The sequence below is a fragment of the Ziziphus jujuba genome, chromosome 3, assembly GCF_031755915.1.
Source record: "Ziziphus jujuba cultivar Dongzao chromosome 3, ASM3175591v1".
Lineage (NCBI taxonomy): Eukaryota > Viridiplantae > Streptophyta > Magnoliopsida > Rosales > Rhamnaceae > Ziziphus > Ziziphus jujuba.
This window is the reverse complement of record NC_083381.1, coordinates 21,951,261-21,964,733: the sequence shown is the minus strand read 5'-3', so window position 1 is coordinate 21,964,733 and position 13,473 is coordinate 21,951,261. Positions and strand designations below refer to the sequence as shown.

At 28.2% G+C, this 13,473-nt stretch overlaps 1 protein-coding gene across 1 annotated transcript; it reads left to right on the top strand.

The window, feature by feature from the left end:
- The first annotated feature begins 3,507 nt into the window (after positions 1-3,507).
- On the top strand, positions 3,508-5,359 carry LOC107422848 (protein LIGHT-DEPENDENT SHORT HYPOCOTYLS 4). The gene has a single exon (XM_025075870.3). The coding sequence runs from the start codon at positions 4,361-4,363 to the stop codon at positions 5,054-5,056; it is 696 nt and encodes a 231-aa protein (XP_024931638.2). The 5' UTR covers positions 3,508-4,360; the 3' UTR covers positions 5,057-5,359.
- The last annotated feature ends 8,114 nt before the right edge of the window (positions 5,360-13,473 follow it).

Genomic DNA, 13,473 nt, shown 5'->3' with positions numbered 1-13,473 from the left:
GAAGAGAATTCTTCCTAACCACTGGGAGGCCTTTTAAAATCTTGAGGTTTGGATTGTAAGAGGATTTTCCAGGTCCAAAGAAGACAATATCTGCATACGGATGGTCTAGGCTGGGCTGTTACAAACTTTCTCAAATGAAATTATAAAAAAAGAATAAAACTCTTTTTCAAATGATTTTTTTCTTTTTGTTACATATGGGGTATAAAAAATTTTAGCGTACACCAAGTTTAATGGAACCCAAATTTGGAGGATTGATTTTTTCCTCCATTTTTCTTAAATGAAATATTTTTTATCATTAAATGAAGATTCAAATTCATGATCATTGTCTATCGCTGAAAAGCTTTTTCAAATGAAATTTTATAGCTTGAGAAATCAAAGCTAATTGTCTGAGAAGAAGATAATATATAAAAAATATATTTAATAGCGAAATAAGCCAAATTGCATGTATAAAAATAATTACAAAGAATAATTATTTATATTCAAGATCCATAAGCACATATTTGACTGAAAACCATATCTCCAATTTTTATTTCATCCATGGAACCAATTAAATCACACAATGGATTTATTTGTAAGTTTTTTTATTTTTATTTTCTTTTTCCCTCCAAATGAAAATCATGACTGGCTTTTGTTCTTGGATGTGAACTGTCAAATAGCCACATATTATGAAAATTAATATGTCTCATAAATAAAATGAACATAGGTTTTAAAAAGATGTTCGCCAATGATAATATTTCAAATAAATTGCAAGTTGATGTAGTCTTGAAATTATCAACATGAATATCTAATTCTAAAAACTCTATCAAATATTTTGTAATTTTTCATAAATATAATATTTTTTTAAAAGGCTAATATGTCTAAAATAATTAATAAAATATATAATCAATTAGTGTATACAAATTATTTTTTCGCACATTCTATTAGAGAATAATTTTGATTTTACTATATATTTATGCCACTACACATCAATATTATCAAATTCTAGGTGACACGTACACAAATCTGTATATCATTAGAGATATACTGTGTAATCCTGGAAAAATAAAAAAATCATTACCATATTACATCACTATATATATAAAAACAATAATGCAACTTTATTTACCAAAAAAAAAATAATAATAATAATAATAATGCAACTTTCTCTTCTGCAAAGCTTTGAACAGAGAATACATATTTCTGTCAATATCATGGTGATACTGATTTTGAAAATCTTGTTTGTCCATTGATAGTCCCTAGCTAGCTCTCATATTCATGGTGTTGAGATGACATGTCATGAACGAGTGAAACGCAATATTTTGTATTTATTTATATTTATATATGGTGCATGTATTTGAAAGTTTATATAATAAATATTAACATAAATGCTTTCCTTCTAGAACCCAAAAAAAAAAAAAAAAAAAAGAAGATATGACGTAATATTATTCTCCTTCAATAATTGATTGAGTGTGTGTAAAGTGTAAAGAGGAGGGGAATATATCCTAATATGAGAAGTGGGAAAAAAAACAAAAATGAAAAATAAGATTTCAAACCAAAATTGAATACATCTTTGTGTAAGTAAAAACGTGTGTGAGCTGAAAGATAGATTGAAAAAAAGAACAACAATTAATTAGTTCGATTCGACCAATCATTTTTTACTGTCAAGTTGTTTTGTCTGTAAGATCTGATGTTTAAAGAATTTTTTTTTTCTTTATTTATAGGGTTAGTGTAGTGCCTACATACATATATAGGTAGTTGTTAAAAAGTATATAAATGAATTATTATATACCTATCAAAATTTTTATAAAAAAATAAAAAATATATTATATTTTTTATAATTTGTTACTATATTAATTGAAGGAAATTTTCATTTAAATTGAAGCTTGAACTTATATTTTAAAATTTATTTTTAATGATTTTATTATTGGATTAAATTGATTTTCTACAAATTTAATATTTCATATTTTGACATGATGTCATAATTAAATGAAAATTGATGTTTAAATCTACATGAGTATATCCGAGCACATAATATATACTAAGGATTTATTTGGTGTACAGAATAAATATAGAAATAGAATAACTATTATATAGAATTATATATTTTTATGTTTGATATATATTTTCAAATATAAGAATATATATTCCATAAGTATACATAATCTCCCATTTCAATTAATAAACATTTCATTTTAAAAGTTTAGAATTGATTTTTTTTATTTAAGAGATAAATATACTTAGCATATTTAAATCTAAATTAATCATCTTATACTAAAAATACATACATAACTATAAAAATTTAACATCTAATTAATTTTTATCAAATTTGATATTTAAAAAAATATATTTATAAGGGTTAAATATTAAATTTAATTCAATATAATAATAAAAGGTATCAACAGAAATAACTATTTTATTTTAATTTTTTAATCTCTAAGTATTCTTATTTTATCATAAATAATTGTTTTGTACACCAGAAGTGTTTTTTTTTTTTTTTTTGGGACTTAAAAAATAGCTTTTGGACTTGAGTATACTCATATATTAAGTTTCATTGGATAATAGGAGTAGCATTAATAATTTAAATTATTTTTTTCTTGATAAAAAAATTATTTTGTATCTATGTACCCTTTACAGGTTTCATTATATAATAGGTGTAACTTGAGAAAATTTGTTTTAAGAATTTTATTGAATCATTTTAAACGAAAAAATTATCCCTTTCAAAAATAATAAAAAATTGACAGGACATAGAATAAGACAATATATATGATCATATAATTTATTACCATTCTATTGAAATCAAGCTTAGTGTATCCATTTACCCACTTTTGTTACTTAAAAAAATTTGAAAATTAATTTAAAGTTTATTTTATGATTAAATAGATCCATATAATGAGAAGCATTGTTTGACATTAATTTAGAGTTTGGTTGGAAAATTTCCTGCTTATATCAACGAAGTAAGTTAACACAATAATGATTACCCAATTATAATTATGTATGAATACTGTTTACAATAAATACAGACATACATATATATATATATATAGAGGTTCAACCAATTCACCCCTATTTTCATGAAGAGCATTGATGTGAACTTTTCCTGAATCTATAAATGTACCGAAGTTAGGAACTTTTTCTGTAATTAAGAAAAATACTGTACCACTTTACCAAGCCATAAAAGCCAATCAATGTTTTATTTATTTATTTATATCTTAACTATGCAAAAATAGAAAAGTAAAAACCCTAACTTGCTGATGACCTGCCAAACGCTAGCAGTGTCTTCAGTAAACTGTGTAGTTTGACAGACCCATGCTTTGGGTTTGAGGGGTTCTGAAAGAATTACATGTGCAGGTTGATCCTCAAAAAAATAAAAAATAAAAAATAAAAAAGCAATAAAGGGCAAATTGGTAAATGAAGAAAAAAAGGTGTTGTCAATCAAAACAAAAGGGTGAAGAAACAAAATCATGTTATTCCCTCATATTTTTAACACGATAGCTTTATCCTGTCTCCATCCATCATCTCTCCCCTCTCTCTCTCTCTCTTCACTCACTGTCAACCTCTTTCCATTTCCACAAAAGCCCTACACTTCCTTCTTTCTTCCTTACCAATTCATTCACCATTAAATCTCTCTCTTTCTCTGTCTGTGGGACTAGGTTATGAAACTCACTCAAATTGCTTACCCTTTTTGTGGGAAAAAAAATTTTAAAAAAAAAATTTCCTTGCCAATCCTCTCGAAAACAAAGTTAATTAAACAAAAGCCCACCAACATCATAACCCCTTTCAAAGGTTTCTAGGATTTATCAAAAAAAAAAAATAAAAGGAAAAAAAAATTTGTATAAATAGCCCTGTTACTGTTCTTTTCTACTTCCCCTATATATCATCCATATATTTCAGCTGATTTCCTACTTCGAAATCCACTACCTACCCTTCTCTCTCTCTCTCTCTCTCTCTCTCTCATGGCTTCAATCAATGAGACCAAAGCTGAAATCTACAGTGATCAAATACCTTTTGAGGGTGTTCCATTTCTTCTTCAACAGTTTTAGCTTCTGAATATTAGAGGTTTTTATCACTCATATCTTGGACTTGAAAAAAATAGTAAAAACGAAAATCTCAATTCCAATATCACCATCTGTTCGTGTTCTATTTCTTTCTTTCTTTCTTTCTTTTTTATCTTGATTTTGGTTCTCTTTTCCTGTTATCCATAATAACCTAGCTAGCAATAATCATATGGAAAACCCTTAGACCCCCCTTCAAACCAAAAAATAAAAAATAAAAAGCAAAGCCCACAATTTCAAGATCCAAGAAAGATCAGGAAAAAAAAAAAAAAAAAAAAAAAACCCAAAAAAAGAAAAAGAACCCACTTCGAATTTCAATTATATATCCCATGGATTCACTTCAAGAATTCGAAACCAATTCAAATCCAGAAACAAATTCAACCATCATCAACATCAACACCACCATCAGCAGCAGCAGCAGCATCATCAGCAACAGCACCACCAACAGCACCAGCACCTCACTAGCTGCAGCAGCATCAGCGTTGTCACCGTCATCCTCATCGTCATCGTCGCCGACCTCGACGCTGAGCCGGTACGAGAACCAGAAACGAAGAGACTGGAACACTTTTGGTCAGTACCTCCGAAACCACAGGCCGCCACTGTCTCTCTCCCGCTGCAGCGGAGCTCATGTGCTGGAATTCCTCAGGTACTTGGACCAATTCGGGAAAACTAAGGTTCACACCCAGCTCTGTCCCTTCTTCGGCCATCCCAACCCACCGGCACCCTGTCCCTGCCCTCTACGCCAAGCTTGGGGAAGCCTCGACGCCCTCATCGGCCGCCTCCGAGCCGCTTTCGAAGAGCACGGTGGGAGACCGGAGGCGAATCCGTTCGGAGCAAGAGCTGTGAGGTTGTATCTGCGAGAAGTTCGTGATTCACAGGCCAAAGCAAGAGGTATTAGCTATGAAAAGAAGAAACGCAAAAGGCCTCCGCATAATAATAATAGTAATAGTAGTCAAGCTTCTCATCTGCCGGCATTGCCTCCTCCTCATCCACAACAACCTCCTTCTGGTAACCAACAACAGTGAACCAGATCAACCTGCTGTTGTCTGTTAATGGGTATTTAATTTCTATGTAAGTTTATTATTATTATTATTATTATTATTATTATATATGCTGTTTTTATTTTATTTTATTTTAATTGAAGTAGTAGTTTATATTTAGTAGCAGTGGTAGTAATGTGTATGTAGAGCTCAGTTTGAAGTTGGAAATGGGTTGTGTATGTGACTTCACCTTACCAGATTTGTCACAGAGATATATTACGTACTTAAAAGGTCATTTATTTGACAAAGTAATAGATTTGCAGATCATGTTGTATGTCTTTTTTTGGATTTGGCAATTCTTTTATTCATTTTTTTATTTTTATTTTTTAATTTGAACCAAAAAAAAAAAAAAAAAAGGGGTCGTGTTGATATAACTATGGTAGCGGGGATTGTGTGTCTGAGTCAGATTTGTCAATCACTTTATTTATTATTAATGTTCATTTTTGGTATATAACATATATATGGAAGTCATTCTTATTTTTTCTCCTTTTGCCTTCCCTCGTATGTTTTGTCAACTTTTCTTCGTTAGGGAAAGACTATAGACTACTAGTATACCTGCATAAAAACCATAACAAAAAGTAATGGTTCAAATATTACTAACAATATACATATATAGCTTGTATAATTCTTTTTAAAGTCTTTAGCTGATATATAAGAATGGAGTTTTTTGCATCCAAAATCTCATGAAGTGATGAAATCTTTTTTTAGCGAGAGGAGATGGGTCTTTATCTTTAAATGGTTTCTATATATGTATGTATGTATGCATGCATGTGTGGTGTATTTATTATGAAAATTCACAAATCATTTCTATACTGTGTCCTATCACTCCTTTATGTTCCCTAAATAGGAGAAATACATTAAATAAGTGAAAAGCCAATGACCTCATAATCCTTAATCAACAGTCCTACACAGTTAATTTAAGAAGAGGCAATGCGATTTGATATAGATCTCTAAGGAAGAAGACAAGCCCCTTATTAAATATATAGCCAATTATATTTGTACTTATACATTAGTCAAACTATATATAATGTTATACTTAATGAGGATAATAAGCTAGCTGGCTAGCTAGCTTCTGCTGTGCTATATCCTAATCCACACTGCTGAGGAAGTTTGAAATTTTGATCAACTTCATAAGAAACCTGCTATCTTGTCCCAAAATAGGCAGTTCTAGTGGCCAAAGTTATTTCTGTCTTTAATTCTATGTCTAGTTTAATTTGGTGACGTTTCCTCCTTGATTTCCAGGATATATACTAATGTTTTTTGCTCACTATCCACCTATTAGCTAGGTAGGGTGCTTCCCCCCTCCCCCCTGAGAACGGGGTGGGAGATTCAAATTCAGGATAATTGCTTGCGAAAGTAGTGTTTTGCTAAGTCTTGTTTGAATGCTCAAATATGTATGTTTCCTTGTTTTACTACTTTTTAGCTTCATTGTGTGGTTATGTAGGTGGGAAATGTTATAGTTTCAATTTTCTACTTGAAATGAAAGATTTGATCGTGAAAAGCAAAGGCTTGTTTGCTAGATCACAACTATATATTTTATATATATAGTGATTTTAATTGGTCAGGTAATTAAACTTTTAGTACCTCCATTCCGATCAAAAATATATCCCACAAATACTGTTCATTTTATGCTTTAATAGGTCTATATCAAAGTAATATTTGAATACTGATTTAGGGACCCATAAAAAATGAAAAAATTATCATATAGGGAAAAAAGAAAGTTATAAATAAAAGTAATATCTTTATGGTGCCAAGAATTTTTAATAATTTATGTTAAGTGGGTTTTCTATGCCTACCAAATACTATTGGATTTTTATTATAAAGAGACCATTATTTTTATCTAACTTTGTTATGATTGTAAGACATATTTTTGAGGTTTGGCTGGGTCCCTTTTGACATTGGAGCTTTCTTTTTGAATTTTTTGATGCATGATTAGAATCCCAAACGAGCATTATGAATAAAATCATTGAAATCCTTGGATGCGAAGTTACAATAATTGGTCTAGTGGGTACAAATGTATTAAATCCGCGAGGTGCTGCCAATTTTGATGAATGAAACTCATGTGTGTATATATATATATATATATAAAATCTGTATATGATTATTTCCTAACAAATCAAAATTATATATATTCTGTTTTTAGTAGTAATTACTACCATTCTTGTCTACATTGCTTGGTGTTTGGCTTTGATATATCTTATATTTTTCTATTAGGGCCAAGGGTTTTTGTTTTAAGAAACATATAGCGTGTGCGCATGTATACATAGATGGTAATCGATTGTTTGGTTTATGTTTCTCTCTTTTGGCCTACATTTTTACTTTATCAAGGTTTTGTTTATATATAATATTTGTTGGTAGAAGTGAGAAAACCATGGAAGCCAACGTCTAAGGAGAGGTGATCGATATTGGATATCTAAAATTGCATAATCAATACCTACCCAGAATTGCATTACAAGTTAAGCTAACAAAAAATTCTACACTTGGAAACAATTCATGTATCACTTTCTTCTTCGGGCATCAGCTTGTCTGCTTACGAATGCATAAAATATCAATTATTATTGTTTATGAGGTTGCTCTGATTCCATATATGACCTCATTTCTCACATATATTCAGAAATTGGTTCATCTTTTTAATTTATTTGTCTAATTTTTTCCTTCATTTTTCTGGTTCATCAATTTAAATGATTCGTGATTTATACATCTAGGGAAGAAGATGAAGTCATAAAGTTAAATCATCTCTTACGAAGTTGGATTTACATAGAAGTTTGAAAAAGTCTCCTGAATTTTCGCGTTTCATATTCTCCCTTGTATGTGGTATAAGCCGGTAGTTGGTAATTAATTCACCAGCTTATTATTATTATTATTATTATTATTTGAATTTGACAAAAAAATATTATGGGTAAGAAAACTATATATATATATATATATATATAACTTTGATCATTATCTAAAATACAATGAATTTTACCATTAAACTATTATTATCCCTGCAAAAACTACTCTCTATGTTGTGAATGATAAGTTAAATCAGCCAAGTAATTAATTTAAGTGTTTTGGAACTTTTGTCCCTATTATAAGTTTAATATTTCCTTGATATTGTGGTTGGATGGGAAGTGGCCATGAAAATATGTAGCTTTATGTTTAATTTTGGGATCTTTTTGTTGTCGACTTTGCAAAACCAACTTAATTATGATATGGTTAATATCAATATATATAATCATTGAAAAAAAAAAAAGAAAGAACAATTACGATGTGGTGTAATTACTTTACCTTTTTCTATAAGTTAATATAGGTATCCTTCATATTTGATATATTTTTCCTTTTTGTTGGGCTTAAAGCAAAATAATTTTGCTTAAAATATGTTTTTTGTTATGGCATATTTTTAGGTTATTCTTGATAAAATTTTCTCTTAGAAAACCTATGCCAGTTGAATTGTTATTTGAATTTGCATAGCTAGTGCACATATGATACGCAAATATTGGATACATGTTCTATCAACTTAAGCATTTGAAACAAAAAGTGATTTATTTAGTTTAAAGGCATGAATAAAACCACTGTTTTTATGTTAAATTTTTAAGGTTTACTGTAATACTAGCGTGAATAATTATGTAAATAATATTTCAAAATTAAGAAGGACAAAAAAAAAAAAAAAAGCAAAAGATTTTGAGCTGTTTGGCATAACATCTACTAGTACTCTTCCAACCTTTTTAAAAAAAAAAAAAAATGTGCATGTATATTTATATATTTTTTGACAATTCTTCTATGAGGAATTTTATTATTTCTCATTTGATACTTAAAGTGTTGCAATTTATAGATGTTTTAATAGGAATTTGAATAACATATTAAAATTTTAAAAAGACAAATTTCTTATTCAATATCATTTAAATTCTAACAATATTTTTAAATTTCAATCTTTAATTATAGCATCTGATAAAAGAATTTTTGATACATTACCACCACGCTATCCCGATAAGAAGCATATATTTGATCATATCCTAAGAAATAAAGCACACCTGTCATTCAAAGTAGAAAAGAAAAAGCTTTTTTTTCTAGTGAAATAAGAAAAAAGCATTTGGGACTGTAGCTTGAATCAAACTTATGGCCAAAGTAAGAGGAATTTGACTCGCAATAAAATATATCCATTCTAACAATCAAATCATATGCAGTATTACCAAAAAAAAAAAAAAATGTTTAAATCATATGCAATGCTAAAGAAAAATAATGATAAGATCAAAGATTCTGTATAATCAAATTATCGTGATCTTAAAAATGGAAAACCTAAAGAAGCTATTGACTTTCATTTGTTTAATCTTATACGGTAAGAAAATTTGTACATGATTATGTTGACAGACTTAACACCTAATTGTTCATCCATAAATGGTAAAAGAATCCAGAACACAAGAAAATGTGTCTGGGTGTATGTATGGAGAGCAAAAGGAAAGTAATTACTCAGATCAAGCAAAAAAAAAAAAAAAAAAGTGAAGTAATTACTTTCAGGTAAAAAAAATAAAAATAAAAAAAGGAACATAATTACAGGGAAAGATTCCAATCATTTGATAATGAAATTAGTCACATTTTGATGGATTATATTAACGGCAATACTATGCATGAAGTCTTGATATTTCTTATCATGGAAATAATTTGTCAAAGATTTAATTTTTTTTTATTTTGAAATCATAAAAATATAGTTTTTACGGTAATCATTTAAATAGTTATTTAGCATATTTATAATTATTTACCAATAATAACAATATTATTTTTCACAAATTATTTGTTAAAAATATTTACAACGTGGTATAATAATGTGTTAATTTACTATTTGTTGATATATTAATATAAATTAGTAAACTTTTACATAGATAAAAAAATAAAAAATAAATCAATTAAATTATTGATCAAAATAAATCAATTAAATATTATTACATAAACAATTTGATCATTATGATATTATTTGTTTTGATTAATAACAAAAATTATCTAAATTACTAGAGTATCTACCAAATTTGTACATTGTGCGTATGTTTGTGTTTTTTTTTTTTTTTTCAATCTCAATTTTTTGGATTTGGTATCTACCAAATTTGTACACTGTGCGTGTGTTTGTGTTTTTTTTTTTTTTTTTCAATCTCAATTTTTTGGATTTGGTACGGATTGAAAGTGAATTGATAAAAAAAAAAAAAAAAATTCAATTTCTTAGATAATTTTCGAAATAAATTTTCATAATTTGTTTTGAGTAACATTTCAAAATCATGAGTATATATATACCGGTAAACCAAAAAAAAAAAAAAATGCTAGATGGATAAAATATATATACACTTGGCAAAGAGTTTTCTTTTCCTTTCTTTCTTTCCTTTTTTACAAAAGATACTGCAACTTTTCTCTTAACATCTTCTCACTTTATTTAGCCTTTAAGATTCTAGTTCCAATTTTTTTGTTTTTTCCAGGCTAGTACTTGAAGACAGACTTCCCTCTTATGGGAAATAAAAAAAAAAGAAAAAAAAAAGTTTATCAACAAAGTTTGGTAATATATCTAATTTACAGTTTAATTTCTAATTATTTAGATACCATGATCAAATTTAAAATAAGCAAAATTTTAACATACTAGTCGAACCACAAAGTTATTAATTTCCTAAATAATGGTGGAATTATAAATTAAATGTATTCTAATATCATATTTTGGTTTAATTATATATTGAATACTCAAATTTAAAATGTTTTATATTAAATCTTCAATTAACAATTTATTTTTATATTAATTCATTTTTGAAATTGATTTTCAATTTAACTATTGAAAAAGTAAATGGCGTTAACAGTGTACAAGCTATGTGCTCCAATTTTTCCAAAAGAAAAAAATAAAATAATGGAATGCAAAGGGAAAAACACAAACCATAAATTTTTTTAGAAATTACCCAATTTATTTTGTTAACTCATTATCTATCGTATGAAAAAAATAATTTCAATTGGGAAGAGAAACGAAGAAAAATCGAACTCATGCGAACTCAAAGAGAAAGTTCTTACGGGTTGTAAGTCTTCATAATTTAATTTTTCCAAAAATATTGGGTCAACTAATGCTTTTAATCTTTTTCAAATCAATTCAAAAATTAAATTAATGCAAAATATATTGTAAATTAAAAATTAAATATGAAACATTTTAAATTTAAAAATACAATATGTATACTTTAGCAAAAATAAATATATTGAGATGCAATTAACTTTTAGAATTAATTCTCTCATTTCTAATTTATTATAATTTAAAAGAAATAAAATACATTTTAAAACTCAATTTACCAAAAACTTAAAAAATATAATAGGAAAATAAGAACTGATACACAAATCAAATTTGTCCATTCTTTTTTCACTTTTCATCAATCTATATTCCATCAAAATATATTTCAAAATTTAAAGAATTTAGAGTAAATTTAAACTATAAAGTAATGTGCCTTTTTTAAAAATGGTTTTTTTTTTTTTTTTTCTTTTGGATAGTGATGAATTTGATTGGAAATTTAAAAGCCAGGAAACATATGTAGAGGTCTAGTTGTGGTATGTAGGCAGGTGTGAGAGAGAGAAATATCGTACTCGTACATAGAAAAAAGAATCTTAAAAACCCCAAAAAATTAAACCAAAAAAAAAAAAAAAAGAATTTGAAAAAAACATAGAAAAATGTGGCCAAAAGTTGCAACGAGTACGAGAATTTCACACGCTTCGGTCACCTCCAGTTGACAATCAAAGACTGTTTTCACTGGCAATTTTGTGGGACCCATTTCATTTAACCTGCGCATCGCACGTGCTTCCCTGTCACTCATGTCGGCCAGAACTTTCTTCTGCTCCATCTGGTCAACAGCTTCCCATGCTGATCTTCCTCCACGTGGCCTCGTTTTTAGCCGTCAATGTCATTGTCCTTTTTTATTTCGACCATTCAAAGCTCGCTCACTTTCAAATTCAATTTTCCCAAACCCATCCTCCACACCATCAAAAGTTAAATAAATTATGAAAATTAAAATTGGGGATTCTTGAATTATCTTGTTAATTTTCCTTTCTCTTTTTTTGGATAAATTTTTCTTAATTATTATAGATTTATTAGAAAAGAGAGTTTACTAATGTATACACTTTTTTTTAATAAAAATATTATTGAAAAATTGGTTGTCCAACTCTGATATTTAAATTTCATTATTTATTAAGGAGGGTAGAAATATGGAAATTTAAAGTTTGGATGACGTGGATGCACGATCATCCAGCAGTCACCTTCTGACTTTTTATTCAAAATGATAAAATTAAAATTTGAAAAAAATTAAAAAAAACAGAAAATGAGGGGAAAAAAAAAACTTTGGGCCTTTTAAATCAAACACAAACTTTTGGGCCTTTTGAGCCCAAACCCAATCCGAGGTGAAATTTGACAATTTATTTATTTATTTTTTGGTTGGTTTTTTACTTCTTATATGGAAAATTTTGATCTAAACGAGGAGGTCTTTGTCTGACTCGCCTAAAGAACTTTGAACTAATGAAAGTTTGGCGTTATTGGCAAGTGGTAGAAAGTTGCTGCCACGGACAATTTTAATGTTTATATGTCTATTTCTTTCTTTCCAATATTGATGTGAATGATGTGAATTTGATTATTATTTTTTTTAGAAGAAAACAAAGGGTTAAATATATTATTCATGGTCTTTTGGTTTCTTTCTTCAAGCCTATCTGCCAATGAAGGAAGAAAAAAGCAACTATGAAAACCGGCGCAATTTGGATCATGACACGGCGACACGATTCGAAAACGACACGAAATAAATGGGTTTGGGTTTATTATAAATGGATTCGGGTCATAATCGGGTCAACCCGTTTAACACGATTATTAATCGTGTCATTTTCGGGTTGACCTGTTTAACTCGAAATTGACCCGTTACGATCCATTTATTAAACGTGTCAGTTTCAACCTGACACGATTATATACCTATTACAACCCATTTAAATTTAATTTTAAATTAATATTTTATTACTAATATAATATTTAATAACTAAAAAATATTATAAATTAAAAATTTTATAAAAATAATTTTCTATTACTAATTTTTTAAAAACAAAAAATACATTTTTAATAAGACAAAAACATAAAAATAAAAAAAAAATAAAAAAAAATTTCGGGTTAATAGGTTAATTTTCGGGTTAACGGGTTAATAGGTTAGTTTCGGGTTAATAGGTCAATTTCAGGTTAACGGGTTAATAGGTCAACACGACCCGTTAAAATAATCGTGTTAAACGGGTCGTGTCGTGTTGACCTGTTTATAAACAGGTCGGGTTAGTGTTTTAGGTACCTTACACGATTAATAAATGGGTCGTGTTCGGGTTAGGCATTTTTGACACGATTATTAAACGGGTTGACACGAACACGACCCACCAACCCGAATTGCCAGGTATAA